The sequence below is a fragment of the Vanessa atalanta genome, chromosome 13 (assembly GCF_905147765.1).
Source record: "Vanessa atalanta chromosome 13, ilVanAtal1.2, whole genome shotgun sequence".
NCBI classification, from domain to species: Eukaryota; Metazoa; Arthropoda; class Insecta; order Lepidoptera; family Nymphalidae; genus Vanessa; species Vanessa atalanta.
The window spans coordinates 6,453,988-6,471,389 of record NC_061883.1 but is presented as its reverse complement, the minus strand read 5'-3'; the positions used below and the strand labels follow the sequence as shown (position 1 = coordinate 6,471,389).

Genomic DNA, 17,402 nt, shown 5'->3' with positions numbered 1-17,402 from the left:
GGTGAGAGCAGTACTCCATGTGAGGCCGAATTTGCGCCTTGTATAGTCTTAGGCGATGGGCCGACGTGAAATACTGTCTTGCCTTGCTGAGCACACCAAGCTTTTTTTAATGCCAATCTGGCTTTGCCTTCCAATTGACCGCGGAACTGAATAAGGCTCGAAATATCATCGCCAAGTATTCCGATTCTAGCTGTGGCGGCTATCGGAATGTTCTCGAATCGTGGAGATACGACGAATGGTGTTTTTTTGGCGGTTAACGCGCAAACTTGCGTTTTTTTGGGATTGAAATGGACTAGGCTTAGCCGGCCCCAGTTCGAGACTTCGTTTAACGAAGACTCGATTTCAGACACAAGTTTGTTGCGGTTTTCTTCGACGTTTTCCCGAGAAATATTAGCACGGCCCACCGGCCGACACCGGACGCAGACGACAGTACCGTTGACACCTCATACACCTTTGAGGTGTCAACGGTACTGTCGTCAGCATAGCAGTGAATGTTCTTGATTTGCAACAAGTCATTGATATGCAGAAGAAACAGAGTGGGTGACAGAACGCAGCCTTGTGGAACACCAGCGTAGACGAATTATTGGTCAGAGCATGCACCGTCGACAACGACCTTGATGCTCCGATCTGCCAAAAAGCTGGTAATCCAATTGCATAATTTCCCGGGAAGCCGCGATCGAAGGCCTTCGCTATGTCCAGACTGGCTGCTAATGCCTCCCCCTTGCTCTCAACTGCATCCGCCCATTTATGAGTATACGGAATATAATACGGAATGAACAGTTCCATACCTTGAAGCACCACATCGGCAACAGTGTAAGTGGTAGTGCCACACTGCATACCTTCGGGTTGCAGCCGAATGGGCCGGCACGCCAGGGGAAGTACCACTCTCTCACTTAAAATCGGCGTGAAGTGGTAGCTATGCTACCGCGTTTCGTCTATGTATGGTATGTGAGAGTCCCGGAGGCCCGATCCCCCCCCCCAAACATGATGGTTGTGCAGAATTTAGTTATAATACCCCAGGAGGGTACCATCAGCGACTGCGATGGAGAATCCCTCTCTGGGCATCCATGCTCAGGACGTACACCACCTGAGCAGGGATGCCCAGGCTGCCCTCCGAATTCTGGGGGGGGCAATTTTGCGCTCGCCAAAATTGCCCCATAAACATAAGGGGACAACTCGAACTTGAACGCCGTCCACTTTCACCTTGAGACGGCGAAGCCGGCCTTGCTCTTTCTTACCGAGACTCAGATATCTTCTCCTGCCGATACGACTTCTCTTTCCTACCCCGGGTATAAATTGGAACATTCCTTTGTACCACGAGCTGGGGTGTGCGTTTACGTCAGAGATGGTATCTGCTCTCGACGCCTCGGCAGCCTTGAAGGACAGGACCTATCAATTATCTGGCTGCGTGTAGATTGTGACGACCATCCGCGAATCTACGCTTGCCTTTATAGGTCCCATAGCGGTAATGCCGAAACCGACCGACTGGTTGAGCACGTCGTCGTCGTCGTCGGCGATCGTGGTTCTTGGTGATTTTAATGCCCACCATGCCAAATGGCTTGGATCACGTACTACTGATCATGCGGGTAGATCTGTTCTCGACTTCGCTTTAGCATATGATTTGACACAACTGGTCAACTCGCCAACGCGAATACCGGACGTGGAGGATCATACACCTTCCCTGTTGGACCTTCTGCTGACTTCTCATCCGGATAGCTATCAGGTTATCGTCGATCCCCCTCTGGGCTCGTCGGACCACTGTCTCGTTCGGGAGTACAGTTCCGGTTATGCGGTACTCACGACCTCGTTTCATGGGCTGCCGCCGCTTGTGGCACTACAAGTCAGTGGATTGGGATGGGATGCGGTCTTTCTTTGCCTCCTACCCATGGGGGCAGGTTTGTTTCTCGCTGGATGATCCGAGCGTTAGCACGTCCGAGAGAGAGTGGTACTTCCTCGGGCGTGCCGGCCCATTCGGCTGCAACCCGAAGGTATGCAGTGTGGCACTACCACTTACAAATTGATGTAAGAATTATGATGTAAGAATAAGAATGCAAAAGGTACATCATGTGGCCATGTGAATGAATTAAGCACAGCAAATGTGCAAATATCTTCAAAAAAACTAACTAACGCTTTATTGTTAATAAGTCAGAATTTTAAAATTTGTAAGTCATCAATTAATATCATTTTATGACTAATTGACATACAATTCATTGCACAACCTAAACTAACTGTTGGGTGCACCATAAGCCAATCACAATCCACTGCTAGACATAGGCCTCTCCCAAAATGTCTCGGGAATTAGTTAAGCACTAAGGGATAATTTATAAACAAATATCTAAAGTGGAGATGAGAGTTTGTATGGTGATTTTCAGCGGCGGCCTTAGGGGGTGGCGAACGGGGGCAATCGCCCGGGGCCTCGCGCAAAAATCCAAGTAAAATTGAAATAGATTTTTTTTTTTTTACTTTTCTTTTTGATCCCTAATTATTTATTAAGGTTATAAAATAACAGTAAATTTAAATAAATTCAGTTAACTAATTCATTAATTCAGAACGTAATATATCGCGCCTCGAAACACTTGATGATCGGTTTTTGAATCGCATAGTTTTCGGCCCATGCTTTAATTGAAGATTTTGGTCTAAGGTAGACTCCAAAAACATCAATTTAAAAAATTATAATTTCTTTATTTGTTAATTTTGTAATTCTTTCGATGTAAATATTTTAAAAGTACACAATTTTTATTTATTTGTATAACTTTATCATCTCTCGTCAAACATAACAAATACCTAAACCAAACAACGAGACGTACTTTCGAATGACATACATACTTTTCACTGAGGACAGGGGGCCTCGCAAAGACCTACCGCCCCGAGCCTCGCAATCGTCCTTAATATTTTATTTAAAAAAATATATTATAATTTTGTAATTGTAAAGAAAAAAAACAACAAGATATCAACATCATTTTGAAGAACTGCTTCTGATTCCCTCAATGTCCCTAATTGTATCTATATGTGTTGTTATACACAGTAGTGTTGCATATCGATAGTCTACTATCGATAGACTATCGATAGTTAAGGTGTAAGCGATACTATCGATAGTATTGTCACGTGTCAATACTATCGATAGTGGCAATACTATTAATACTATCGATAGTTTTGCAAAAACCATTACTTTTAACCTAAACTATCGATAGTTTTGTGCTATCGATAGCCAGTAATTTCCGATATTATTCCTTTCTCAAGATAAATAATTTAGTAGGCCAACAATAGTGTAAATTTTTATATAAATGAATTTAATTTACCACAATATTTGTTTTTAGAATTAAGACATTTTGTGCGGAATAAGGAATAATGAAAAATTTTAATGTGAAAAATATTGCCAATATTTTTTGTGTTTGATTTATGAATAAACATTAATAAATGCTCATAACATTAAAAACCTTTTAGGGAGTACGGTGGCGTTACAATGAAACTTTTGTAGTAATCTTGAGTGTAGCGATTAGAATACATTACGAATACATTACTTACATTAAAAAATCAATACTATCAAAAAATCGCTGGCTATCGATAGTCCAAAACTATCGATACTATCGATAGTAGCAATAGTATCGCTACTACCAATAGTATTGCTAAAAGAGAGCTAGCGATACTATCGATAATATCGATAGTATTGCTCACGGAGAGCTATAGATACTATCGATAGTATTGATCAATACGACATTATCGATATCCTGAATAATTTTCGAAGTCAACTATCGATAGTTCTGCAACGCTCATACAGTGTGTGTAACTTGTGTAAGTGACTGTTAAGTCACTAAGTGTTAATACTTATATAGTCCGTTCACAGTTATTTTACCTCGGGCCAATGATGTTCTAGTAAACAGATATGTTATAAACGCGCAAAAGGTGAAGACTAGAAAACGTCCTATTAGGGACGTATTTTTTTAGTCTGTGTCGCGCACGACAACGAGTAATACGTTTCGCGCTTCTCGTAATAACTATCCAAAATGCCATCATGTTTATTTAGAAAGTGCACCAATTACGATACCAAAGTTGATAAAACACAAGGGATCTCATACCACATGTAAGTAAGCAATATGTATTTTGCATTTTAGGATGCATGCGTTCCGAAATTAGAATAAAAGTACAGATGCGAATATTAGGCAGTAAAGTCATATTCACTCCAGAGTTCTCTTTTGCTTTTAATAACCATTTTATAATTTTGTTTGATACACTTAATTATAAATTAAATTTGTCGAATATATGTAAAGAAAATATAAATAGTTAACCATTGACATAATATGGTAAAATAAAGCTACCACTGAAATCAGGCTTTAAGAGTGGATCGCTATTGTTCGTAAACAGTGAAATAAATTGTTTATACTACCTTACTGTGTGACAACAGCGAGTTTGACTATTTACCGTCTTTTCGTAGGTTTCCAACTTCTGAGATTCAGCTTCAAGAATGGATCGCAATTGTTCGTAAACAAAGAAGTGAATGCAGTTGGACGCCTTCAAAAAGTAGTAGAATTTGTAGCAATCATTTCGAAGCTACCGATAAATATTCATCAACCAAAGGTCGTACACTTCTCAAAAAGGACGCTGTTCCTGTTATAGATGTAATAAAAAGAGAAAAAAACTAAATGAAATATATATATATATATATATTTCATTATCATATATATATATATATATATATATTTCTAGCCTATCTAAATAGTGACGAGATATATTTTACTTACATTGTTTTATTTCCCAGGAACACATCAATATAAATATTGAAAACTCCCCGACAAGTCTCGACAATGTCAGCATACCGGATATGGCAGATATTTTTGAAACACCCAGAACAGCAGCACTTAAAAAACGCGTACGTGAATTAACATGCAAGAAAAAACTGTTGCAGAAAAAAAACAAAGTACTAGTTCAACAAAATAAAAGACTGAAGAAACGTGTTGCCAACATAACCGTGATATTGAAAGATTTAAAGAAAAAATATTACATTTCGAAAGAACAGCTTACTCAACTAAATTTAAAGACAGAAAAGAAATAAATTCAATCTTTTCGAAATTGTATGATTGTTATATTTCTTTCTTTTTATAACGTCTTAAATTTTTCACCTGCCTTTTATACTATTTATTTGTTATATAGGCATAAATCCCGGCTACAAATTCTGTACACGTGGTTTGTACCTTCTGCCTAATGAATTTGTTAGTCTATGATGGCAACGTGCGGTGATTGGTGGCCCGAATAATATTTGTTTACATTCACACGCAATTAAAACATCTTGTTGTCTCTTTTATTCTTATTGTTTTTATCAAGCTTTCCTTTTTACTTGTAGCGAAATGTAAAAAAACGGCCCCCGGCGCGGAACTCTTTTTTCTGTTGTTTAGTAAGTGTATAACAATTAACATATCTATTTATTAGAATATCATTGCCTCTGGCTATTAAGTTGGCTAGCTTGAGCCAACTTAATAGCCATATATAATATAATAATAGTTTCTAAAAATCCGTGAAAAAGATGTGGAAGAAGCAATTTCACCTCCTTTAGTAATGGCGCTGGTGGTTTTCTCACATAAACCTGAAATTTAAAAAGCCTTAATTAATTAACTTACATTTAATTTACACCCACGCATAATGGTGAAAAATGTCTTAAAAATCCACAACAGCACGATTTTTAAGTCATTTTCTGCCTCGCACAACCAATCTGTGGAACCAGTTTTCGCCGGCGGTTTTTCCGAACCGATACGACTTGGGAACCTTCAAAAAAAGAGCGTATTCCTTCCTAAAAGGCTAGCAACGCACCTGCAAGCCCCCCGGTGTTGCAGATTTCCATGGGTGTGGTAGTCACTTCCATAAGGGGAACCTCCTGCTTGATTGCCATCTAGTTTGTGGTAAGCGCCGAATTTTCGGCCAAAAATCGACTATCGGTCGAACGCAACGGATAACCCACTGATTAAAATAAGATTTCCATTTAATTGAATCAAGTCTATCGTATAAATTGACTCATGCTATGCTTTAATATTTTATAGTCTTCATACCTAACGATACAAAATATACAGTAAAAAGAATAATAAGATATTGAAATTGAACTATTTACAATATTAGTTTTAGGACATCATTATGCAAAAAATTTAAAGAAACAGGTGGATTAAGGGCTGCTTTACAATATATTTATGATAATATAATATTTATACAGATTATATACATCCTATTAATTAATACAAGAAATAAAATAAAAAAACTTATAACCCCATATTTCCGCTTGCATACGGTACAGAAAATTTTAGGGCAATGGTTTATGCATATATAATAAGATGCCGGAAAATATAATCAATTTAAGAAGTTATTAAGACTACATTAATCAATAACTCTTATTATTCATTAAAATAATATTTTTTGGACACAGGGCTAATTGAACAATAATCGAGAATAGCAGCATTGTAAATCTGTTGATTAATAATAAATATTGACGATCCAAAAACGCTTTATTGTAAAGGTTTCTTGAATAAAATACAATACAGAATGTCTAATTTCGATACATTTTATGAAACGTAATAATATATTATTTTTTAAAAAAACGCGTCGCGCTTCAAGTAAAGAGGTTCAGGGCGCAAGTGTGGAATTCTGCAATCCGCGCATTAATCAGGTAGCTTCGAATTCCTAAATGACTGCTCAGTTCTCATTCAACTGCAATAGTTTGCAGGGATCATAAGTGGGTACAATATTTGATTCTCTTAAATAAAAACTAAAATATATTTGGTGTACCTATATTTAACGTTTTTTAGCAATGTTAATGTATTTCTTTATAATGTTAGTCATTTTTATGCTATCGTCATTATGGTAATACTGAATACTGTCACTTCGTATTTCCCACCGAGATTGAGTCATATTCAAGTATTCAAAATTATCTACTATTTAACTATCTTTGTCGCCGGAAATTTATTGTATACTAGCTAGTGTTTATACTTTATAGTTTTTCACTTGTAACAAGTAACTTTGTTCACTCAATTTAGTAGTTATTTGTTTAGAAAAACCAGTTTTATACATTTATACAAGTTATTATTATCAAAATGTGGAATGGTAAGTGTAATACTTGTACAGACTCGTTGTAATATTATGATAACTGTGTTTAAGGCAAATTTTATTGTTTCATATTTTAGACCAATCAGTTGCTGGTGGTGGATTCTTTAATTCACCAAATCAATTTGGAAATGTCACCACACCAAACCAAGGACAGAACAAAACGGTAGGTAATATACACTTACATTTTTAGGTAACTAGTTAAAGTATTTTAAAATACAAATTTGTTCACACCAGTCAGAAATTGGGTTTAAAAATAATATATTTTGTTGAAATGATTTCATCATTATTTTTTTATACTATTTATGTTGTAGGGAAGAAGAGCTTCTCGCACTGCTCCAATTGTAATAAAACAAGCTTTACATTCCGGAGATGAAGGCATAAAGATTTGGGGAACAGAAATACAAATTGTATCACTTGTTGCTAGAGTCAAAAATATAAGAGTTCAAAGCACTAAAATAACATACACTATACAAGACATAACAGGTAGAATGAGAGCAGTTCTATGGTTAGAACAAGATGCTATGGATGAAGATGCTGTAAGTTGTGCTATCATTCCAGTATAAATAATCATAATTGCGAAAATAACACATCAAACCAAAATTCCTCATTACCATTAAATAATAGTGTCATAATAGAGACTTCCCAATTTCATTATTTATTTCATGCTACAATTACTTTTTTGATTTAAATAGTCTTAAAAAGTTAATTGTAACTACATCCTTATTTAATTAGAGGATGAGTTACATACAATAAAGCAATGAACAAGGGTTAAAAATATGTTTTTTATATGGTTTACAGGATACATCCATGCCAAAAATTGAAGTTAATGATTACATACAAGTTTATGGAAATGTAAAAACCAATAAAGGCAAAAAAGTTGTAATGGCTTTTAAAATCATGCCAGTTGCTGATGTAAATGCTATTACGTTCCACTATTTGCAATGTATCAATAACAAATTAAAAATGGAAGCTGATTCTAAGAAGGTGTGTATTATCTTTTATATAAAATGGTATAATAATTCCATTCAAAGTTATATTATAACAAAATAAGAGTAAAATAATGTAATTTTGTCAAATGAAGTTATTAATGATTTAATAATTTGTTTAAATCAACCAATAATATATCAGTTTAGGCCTGCGGGAAGGCTTAGTGTCCCACTACAAGGCTTAGAACTTATCAACTTTTGAGGAAAAAGATTATTATTTATTCCATGTTGCTTCAATGCAGGTGAATACTGGCAAATATTCATAGACATGCAGGTTTATTTTTTGACATCTTCCACATGTAAATGAGTTAAAACACAAATAAAGTACATAAAACATACATATATTATGATTAATAATATCAATGTAAAGGAAAATAAACCACAATTAATATGTGAAATGATATTTGTGTGCTTTTATTTTGTTATCTTTGATTATTGTGTTGTTGTATGTTCAGTTTTAAATATTTTTATACTGAAAGATAATAACAATGTTTATAATATAATATGAATTGAAATAACTATATATGAAATTTAATATTAATGTTATAGACAAAAACAAATGAGGATTCAACATTTACAAGTGGATTGCCGGCTAATTCCATGGTTGGTATCAATGATAATGCTTCAGTAAATGGACTAAATGCAAGGCAAATGATGGTGTATAATCTAATTCGTGCTTCTACACTTGAACAAGGCATAAGTAAGCAGGACATTTATGCCAGCTTGAAAGATCGGATGTCTAATGTGGAATTCGGGTATGTAAAGGAATTAATACAAATAATACATACTTTCCCTATTTTACATATTTATACACAATTCTATACATTTATTACAAATTAAGGTATACTATTAATTGATAATAGATTAAACAATATTTTCTATTGAAATATTAATCCAAATCACTTATGTGTCTTGTTTTTCAGAAATATCCTAGAATGGATGTGGGGTGAAGGACACATATATTCAACAATTGATGAAGAACATTTTCGTGCTACTGATGCGTGCTTCTAAATATATCCAATGAAACTAATGTTAAGAAAAATATGATTTAATTTTTTTATCTTAAATAAAATAAATATATTTGCAAAAACACTGTTTTATTAAATGCATGAAATATTTTCCATAATATTTCCTCATATGCATTAGTAAAATGCATTGCAGATCTATAACTCATCCCTTACAGCTTTATTTTTTACATCAGGATTTTTTCCAACATATGTTTGGCTTTCTAATTGAACATCTTTGAGTTCATCTTGCTCTATAAGATATTCTTTGGCTGTCCATGCCTGAGAGCCATCTTTAAACATAAATATTGCTCGATCATCATCTATAAGATATCTGCAAATAAATTATCATATACATTAAAACATTGATCTTGAAATAAACATGATTCAATAATTTATAAAAAACTTCAATTTCAATAAATATATATATAAATTAACAAGATAGCATATAATATATAGAAAACATATCAATAAGTTATTCTTTGAAGTAAGTTTCTTAACAGTTGTTAATAATTAAAAAAGAAAAACAATTATGATAACCTTTCAGCCTGTATGTGATTGCTCCAAAGACCACTTTGCCAAATCTTAGTTAATTCTTCAGTTCTTGTTTTCGAAGGTTTGTTAGCAACTGTTACAAACATCATCAGAGTCTGACCTTTCTTTGTCGCTTGTAATACAGATTCCGGGTTTGACATGTCTAGATTATTTAAGTCTATCGAAGGTGGCTTACGCTTGTATTCCGGCTGTTCGTCTTCTGGCAATGGCTCATCATCTTCTTCCCATTGGTCGTAAAGTCTAAAAAATGTTTTATAATTATAATATTTGTATGGTTTGGAAGTACATATACGAAATATTACTATACCGTTCCATATCAGCATCGCTAAAGTCACGAATATCTTTCTTCGCCCATTCCGGCTTTTCTTCATCGTTGTATTTTTTACTTAAACAACTGCTAAAGCAAACTAAAATAATGATATACAACAATTTTGCCATGTTAAACGTGCCTGAAATTGAAACAAATGTTTAAAAAAAGATGAAAGCAATACCTACTTGCATAAATTTCAATTAAATTTTCTGATAAAATGGTTAAGGAGAAAGATAAACTTAAAAAACAAGTACGACTAACCTTTTACCTTACTTAATAAACTGGATAGCTATAATTTCCTTATAAAAAATATGTAGTTTGAAATTGTAATACAGTCTTATATTCTCTATGGTTAAAACTTAAAGTAGCATTCGCTAACATAAGTCAGTTACTATATAGATAAACCTCAATTATAACAGTATCTGTCTGCCTGATCAGTGATCACTTCGACTAAAAGTAAAAAAGATAGCAAACAGTTTGTAATAAATTGAATTACTGAGAATGACAAATTATACTTAATTTAATTACTGGTTATATATAATAATTGAAAGTTCTTAAACTATTTCATGCGATGTATATAAACAGCAAAAGTGACTAGACTAGCATATATTACGTAAAAATATATGTACTAAAAATGATAAATAAAAATGTTTCATTATGAAATTAATAATATCCACTATGTATACACTAAAAATATATATATAACAAACGAACGACATTTTTTTAAGCGCTCATTGTAAATTGAGTATACTTGAGAACAATTGATTTAACTTAAAAAAAAAAATACAAAAAAAATATTGATTCTCCCCTTTACTCCCCACCTGCGTAAGATAGCTTAAAATAGAGATTTCAAGATTTTGTCTCTGGTATCTGTCATTGAATAAAGTCACACTGGATTCCCAAAACTTCAAAGTTATATCTTGAAAGTATACGTCAGAGCACGTCACCGGTTTTAGACGTTTTTGGTTTTACTTTATTTAGTTGTCACTGTGGCGGGTATCTTTTCGGTCGTATATTGTTTTAATTTTTTAAACCCTCTATAATTAAGATTGATATGTGCAATAATATAATTAAATTGTATAACCAGTTTCTCATTGCTTCTTATTAATTTTGTGTAGTGACTTAAGTTTAAAGAAAAAATAAAAGTTTCGTTACGGTCAAGTGATTGGGACTGCAGTTACAGCTTAGTCACTTTTAAGTTTGGGGGTGGGCATCATGGACCAGAGTAGTATTACTCCAAATACATCAAATCAACAGTTGGTGATAAATGGGGATAATGATTCTGCTACGGCACTGTTGCACGAGAAGCAGGCGAGGAGGCGAGATAATCTGAGCGATGTCAGCTTCATCGAATACATGACAGTCGGAGTATTGTGTTTTGTCAACCTCATCAACTATATGGATAGGTTTACCCTGGCTGGTAAGTGTCCTCCTTATTGATAGTTATAACAGATACCCAATGAGTTAATTTACAAAATTTTAAAAATACTAACAAAAATAAACTGTGATTTAATTCTAATAAGAAATATTTTGTTCCCTGTAAGACTTAAATCAATTAATTTAATGTTAATTTTCATAATATATGAAACTGCAAAAAAAATTATGATAAAAATCTGAGTTTACTTAACTGTACTTGCAGCCATATATTTGGTAAGGGATTAAGGAGATAAGTTGAACATATTTTGGCATAATATAATGTGTAAGCCTTAAATTACGTGAAAGATATAATTTTTATTTTTTATTATATTCAGTGATGTTACTAAGAGCATTCGATTAAAATATATCCTATTATGTATATTAAAATAGAGTGACCGAAATATATGAGTTAAATATGTTTTTCATGTTAGTGTTTATTGTTTATACTGTTATGCAATTAGCTTGACACCATAACATGTTATTAAGGGTTTGTTTACAAACAAATACTAACATCTTAATCATTAGTAATCAGTGCCAAAATATTTTATCTCTTAAATTTTTATACACTATACGAACAACTTGGACAATATCTGTAGTACATTTTGGTCGACTGTTGTGTCTTTCAAATATTTCTGATATACTGTTCGAAAGCTTATAATTAAATTAGTATAGATATTTGTTAATTTGAAATGTATGAATATTTATTCTTTATTATAATAACAATCAAAAATAATTAAAATTCTTTATCAGATTGTGAGTTAGTTATGTATTATGATTTAAGTACAATTTTATTTTAACTAATTTAGGAAATCAGAATATTTGGACACTTGACAGTGTGTGGTTACTTATCCCACATAAATGTTGGCACTACAAGAATTGTAAGGATATTGTAAATAAACCAGAAATCATGGATTTGCAAGATGGTATCTTTGGTTTATAATTGTGCTTTTAATTCACATACAGATTTGCTCAACTAATATGCTTAAGTTAATAAGAAGTATTTATAGAAGAGCATTTTATTTAAAAAGTAATTTATATATTCTTAGAAAGTAAACTTAAAAATTATGTTAAAAGATCAGGGAAGTTTATGCACTTTTTAAATAATAATGACTATTCAAACCACATATGCATGACGAAAAATGAACAAATTTCTCAATATTTGTTAATTTATATACAAAATTTACGAAATAATATGAACTAGATTTACAGAGAATGCAGTCTCTTTGTGATTATATGAGATATTATTGCAATGAGAAAAATTATCTCAATACTATCAAAATGTACTTGATAATATTATTATATCATTTTAGATAGGTCACAGACAATATTTGTTTTGAAAATAAAAAATAAAAAACTGAAATCTAGTTTCGTAAATAAAACGTGCAATCTTCAAAACCAGACAAATGACTATTCCGAAAATGTACATGCGAAAAACGTACGTAGCGATTTTATTAAACTTACGAAAATTAAGGCCAATTTGAAAGATGTGACTGTACCCGCCAGATATCCAATCCAATTATGTGATGTGGTCGTGTCGATCCTAATTTTTATTTCCACCTCTTGGGAAATGCGTTCTTAAATATTTTGCTTCATTCGTTATTTTGAATATTTTTATAAGTTTTTTGTTATCATATAATTATTGCGAACAAACAAATAACACGCCAAAATAGAAATAATAGGCCCAATTAGTTGTACTTTATTAAGATTAATTAAAGTAAGTTTCATACAACGCCAAAATGACCAATTTCAAAGAGCCCTGAGCGCGGACGCTTACTGCTTCGTGGTCTTTAATCCTCATACATATACCTACATAACTACCCACATAAATTTCGCTCGAGTTTTTTTTTCATGTAATACGTATATATTATAAATAAACATATTAATGTTTTATCGGTATTGCATACATTATCCGGCAATTTCTGATAATTGTAATTATTTTTTTTACTATAATCTGAAAGGTCATTGGTCGATGATAGCCGATGATTTAAAATCGGATTCTTTTTTGACGAGGAAGGTAATCGTTAGGCGAAAATGCACTTGTTACATGTGTATCAAACAATTAGAGCAACGTGTTAGAATTAACTCTTAAACTTCGAAAACGGAAAGGCCTTAGCCCAGCCGTGGATTATTTAAACGCTGTTACTTTCGTCTTTTTACTTTTTTCTTATATTAGAGATACGTATAATGCGCTAGTGAAATATAAAACTAAAATTGACCACAGAATTTCATTACTTCGTATCTTAATAGGCCACCACAAGTCTAATATTACGTCATGTTAAGCAATATTTTAATCTCTGATTAATAGATAACTTAACTCTGAAAACAACTCGGATAACATTATCTCTAGACGTTTAGATGATACTTAGTCTAAAGGGAAATTAAATGACGAAACCTTTGTTAACTATACCGTTGACATTTTAAGCTATTTTATGAGTATGCATATTACTTGAGATTATTTTTTTATCTGTATGACATCACTTGCGTATACTTTTGGATAGATCGTGACATCGTAACATTAAGCCATTTTTAAGTATTGAACATTATACGTGCATTTTGTTTTATTATGTTGTGTCTTAACCACAGACTAAATTACGAACATTTTTAACGACATCTGTCTAAATAAATGTTTTTTAGACAATTAGTCTTAGTAAAAAAAAGCTTTAAAATAATCTCTAATTCGATTATTATGTTTGTCAATTAGTATATAGACGTTCATGTTCTTGGATTGTATTGTCACGAGATCTACACCGATAGTGTAAAAAAACCAGCCAGCAAACAAGTATTGATCTACACAAACAAACATTTGAAGTTAAATAAAAAGCTTTTAAAAATGTAACTTTATTAATGCATTCAGTTTTAACCTAATTATTAAATAAACAATTTTTATTGCTTCGAATCTAAACAAAAATGTTTTCCACGTAATGTCGAATCTATTTGTAACAGTCCGAACACCCATGAAGGGTCGATGTCACGTATCCTGGGAACTAATCTGTAGTGTGGAATCACGTGCGTAGGCCCGCTTCTCCCTTTCACTGAATACAATGTGTCCCTTTAAATATGTAGAAGGTATTTAATGATAATGGTGAATGAGTGTGCCTGGAATTAGGGGCTTGTATCGTTTGTACAATTTTTAAAAAAGCCGTGGTATAATAGGTTAAATGTACCTACTTATGAAAGGTCTTCTTAGAAGTTCTTTATTCTGTTAATGAATAGTTCCTATGATATTATATTATGCAATTTAAATTAAAAAATTTTTACAATTTTTTTGTGAACTGTTTTATAGTATGAAAAGCTTATTTATTCACATAATTTTTTATACATGTAAAATAGTATAGAAACCATTGCAACATTTTATTATTAAGTATATAATAAATATATTACAAGCTCCATACGTCGCGGCTTCGACTACGGAAAGTTAAAAAATATAATTATTTTGCTCTCGTCGCACGTCGGTGTTATGCCGTAACATTTAATACTATATTTATTTGTCTTGGCCTTTTAAAAATGACGTATTTAACTGGTTCATTGAATAAAGTCGAAGTCTCGGTGCATAATTTTGTAACGACGATCTACGGTTAGTTTAAGTAAATTAGGATCATTTTATTTATAAAACTAATTTAAATTTAAAATTGTCGTAGCATACGCACATAGTATTTTTTAAATATACATATTCCTGCTTATGTAATTACGGTTGGAATAGGGATAAGCGCGTTAAGTGCAAAACAAATATATAAAGTGAGATCGTTTGATTGCACAGACGTTGCTTGCCCCTATTTGCATAGGGCGGATGATTTCCCCGAGGAACAATCAACACACTGTTTACACGTGGGTTCTATCTGCGGTAGAGATCTCTTAAATTACTGTTATCTAGATTACAATCTTCACTGTAAAGTCCCAAAATGCAGCTGTTCGAGGGTGACATATAAGGTGATAAGTACGTAAGATGCATACGAACAAAAAGATTTCACTACCGGTGTTATTAAGTCTTAAAATATAAATGATAATTATAGATATTTGATATACTTTGCATCTGCTCATATCATTTTCTGTCAGAGAATGTTATTGTTTTATGAACGTTAAGGTAGATTTAAATTGTCATTATCGGCTATTGTAAATTTTTTTTACCCGGTAAACATTTTGAAAAATTCAATGCGTCTGAGAAAGTCATTGCTATTATTATATTATCTGTTGTTCGTTATCTTGGTGATACATTGCTTAGGTCAAGGATCATGAATCACTGTGTTTGTTACGTCACAGATATGAGAAGTTTTACTATTTGTTAGACAATATGACGATCGGAACATCACATACATATTATGATTAAAAATAATTTGTACGTACAAAAGCAAATGACGCAGCAGTACGTGTTTTGTTTAAACTATTTATACAAATCTTGCGGTATGTGTTTGAACAAATATTAAACTATCTTTCGTCAAGTATGTAACAACCTGGGTTTCCAAGGCTAATGGTTAAGTCTTTAGATTAAATTTTTTGTAATTAATTGAAAAGTTTGTTTTAATTATCATGCGGTACGATGTATTCCAATTTCGATTACAGAACAAACGATTTTTATTAGTGTATTTAATTCATGCGGCTAATAACGTAATTGCTATTGCTTAACTAAGAATAAATATTTCTAACCATTCAAGGAGAATCGTGTCACGTTTTCTTTTAAGTAAACGTTATATTTAATATGATTACAAATAAATGTACAAAGCGAAGATGAACATTTATAATGTATTTCTATTAAATATCTATTTAAGAAGTATGTATTGCCGGACATACAAAGAAAAAAAATCTTGTTCAAAAATTATCAAAGTTTTATCACAATCGGGCGATGGAAGCTTAAAAACCGCATATGTATGTACATACAAACATTTATTTTTGTTTATATAGATATTAATTTTCTATATTAATACTTATATTATAACAACATATTTTTTATTTGTCGGTAAATTTACTGAAGATATTTAATATAGTTTTAATTTTTCATACCAAAATTAACTAAATAATTTAAATGATTAAAACTGATGTCTATTATTGTAGCTTCAAGTAGAATTTATAACATAAAATATATATTAATTAACACTAGCATTATTTATTTAAGATCCATGTTTTGTCGTTAGTTATAAGTGTTATAACTTACAAACAAATTATTTGTTTCATGTGAGTGAAATATTTATTATCATATTTTTACTGGTACTTTTTCTTTTTAACACGATTTTGTCTGGTATTAATTCATCTCACTCGCTGTCTTACATGCATTCAACACGAAATAATTAAAAATAATTTGATTGTTGTTTCTTTTATTGGTATTTAATAATTGATTAAGGCGATTTACGAAATTCTCGAATTGATAATATGTTCCTGATAAGAATATTTCCTGAAGACAAATTTGACGATAGATATCTTAGATTATCTATGAAGTTGATAATTTTAAGCGTAAATAAAATATAAAAATCATTATTGGATCATATACTATTTTTTTTTTAATTATTTGACAATGGTATTTTAATAAATATCCCTGAATCTTATTTTACATAGACAAAAAATCTCAAGTTATTTTAACTAATAAATAAAATGAAAATAACTTACTACATATTGTATCTGTGTAGCTAAAATACTTTCCAAGTCAAGGTTTTTTTTTCTAGTACCCGCAACAAAATGCCGCATCATGCATAATTCTATGAACGTGACGTTTTTATCTTTTAAAATAGTTCATTGTTGAGACGAACGATGCTGTCTCACAATCTTTTCTATCATGACCTGTAGTTTTTTAAATATTATTCGTTACTGTATTTTACGTGACTTTTTTAACGCCGCGTGCTTTTTTCATTATGAATGCGTTCGTGTCAATTGATCTTATTGAGTAATTAATCTACGCTATTTTTCTACAAGTTTTTTTGCACCGTTAGTAAAAAGTATAGTAGCTATCTTTGTGTAATAGATGAAGATACTAATAAAAAAAAAAATCTCTTTAAATCGTGTGCATTGTACAATTAATCAAAACGCAAAGCCTAATTTTAGAATGACGCATATTGCACTTAT

General features: G+C 32.0%; 4 protein-coding genes across 7 annotated transcripts in view; 3 read left to right on the top strand and 1 right to left on the bottom strand.

Annotated features, from left to right (window-relative positions):
- Positions 1–3,836: 3,836 nt before the first annotated feature.
- On the top strand, positions 3,837–5,050 carry LOC125068350. Its single transcript, XM_047677451.1, has 4 exons — positions 3,837–4,081; positions 4,433–4,616; positions 4,757–4,888; positions 4,934–5,050. Exons 1-4 carry the CDS (start codon positions 4,005–4,007, stop codon positions 5,048–5,050), a joined length of 510 nt encoding a protein of 169 aa, XP_047533407.1. The 5' UTR covers positions 3,837–4,004.
- A 1,791-nt stretch (positions 5,051–6,841) lies between these two features.
- LOC125068263 (replication protein A 32 kDa subunit) lies at positions 6,842–9,176 on the top strand. The gene is made up of 6 exons (XM_047677353.1): positions 6,842–7,080; positions 7,161–7,246; positions 7,395–7,619; positions 7,882–8,067; positions 8,619–8,824; positions 8,993–9,176. Exons 1-6 carry the CDS (start codon positions 7,071–7,073, stop codon positions 9,078–9,080), a joined length of 801 nt encoding a protein of 266 aa, XP_047533309.1. The 5' UTR covers positions 6,842–7,070; the 3' UTR covers positions 9,081–9,176.
- Positions 9,150–10,349, bottom strand: LOC125068264 (LDLR chaperone boca). 2 transcript variants are annotated; one of them, XM_047677355.1, is made up of 4 exons: positions 10,200–10,349; positions 9,936–10,077; positions 9,614–9,868; positions 9,150–9,407 (listed from the first exon to the last, which is right to left on the bottom strand). In XM_047677355.1, exons 2-4 carry the CDS (start codon positions 10,064–10,066, stop codon positions 9,233–9,235), a joined length of 561 nt encoding a protein of 186 aa, XP_047533311.1. In that variant the 5' UTR covers positions 10,067–10,077; positions 10,200–10,349; the 3' UTR covers positions 9,150–9,232. The 2 variants fall into 2 exon arrangements, with proteins under 2 accessions (XP_047533311.1, XP_047533312.1); XM_047677356.1 differs by having other exon boundaries at positions 10,207–10,299.
- Positions 10,350–10,871: 522 nt separating this feature from the next.
- LOC125068052 (protein spinster) overlaps positions 10,872–17,402 on the top strand; it is a 28,593-nt gene continuing 22,062 nt past the window's right edge. For all 3 annotated transcript variants that reach the window (XM_047677033.1, XM_047677035.1, XM_047677034.1), the window contains exon 1: positions 10,872–11,358. In XM_047677033.1, the coding sequence (XP_047532989.1) occupies positions 11,154–11,358 (205 nt within the window). In that variant the 5' untranslated portion in view covers positions 10,872–11,153. The remainder of the gene's footprint in view (positions 11,359–17,402) is intronic.

What these genes read in the sequence shown, in the direction of transcription:
- LOC125068350 (XM_047677451.1), top strand. Translation starts at nt 4,005, where the DNA reads ATGCCATCATGTTTATTTAGAAAGTGCACCAATTACGATACCAAAGTT. An exon ending in CAAGGGATCTCATACCACAT is followed by an intron (nt 4,082 to 4,432) that starts GTAAGTAAGCAA and finishes GTCTTTTCGTAG; the next exon opens with GTTTCCAACTTCTGAGATTC. An exon ending in TACGTGAATTAACATGCAAG is followed by an intron (nt 4,889 to 4,933) that starts AAAAAACTGTTG and finishes GTTCAACAAAAT; the next exon opens with AAAAGACTGAAGAAACGTGT.
- LOC125068263 (XM_047677353.1), top strand. An exon ending in ACCAAGGACAGAACAAAACG is followed by an intron (nt 7,247 to 7,394) that starts GTAGGTAATATA and finishes TTTATGTTGTAG; the next exon opens with GGAAGAAGAGCTTCTCGCAC. An exon ending in ATGTCTAATGTGGAATTCGG is followed by an intron (nt 8,825 to 8,992) that starts GTATGTAAAGGA and finishes CTTGTTTTTCAG; the next exon opens with AAATATCCTAGAATGGATGT.
- LOC125068264 (XM_047677355.1), bottom strand. Translation starts at nt 10,066, where the DNA reads ATGGCAAAATTGTTGTATATCATTATTTTAGTTTGCTTTAGCAGTTGT. An exon ending in AGCGATGCTGATATGGAACG is followed by an intron (nt 9,869 to 9,935) that starts GTATAGTAATAT and finishes AACATTTTTTAG; the next exon opens with ACTTTACGACCAATGGGAAG. An exon ending in AATCACATACAGGCTGAAAG is followed by an intron (nt 9,408 to 9,613) that starts GTTATCATAATT and finishes ATTTATTTGCAG; the next exon opens with ATATCTTATAGATGATGATC.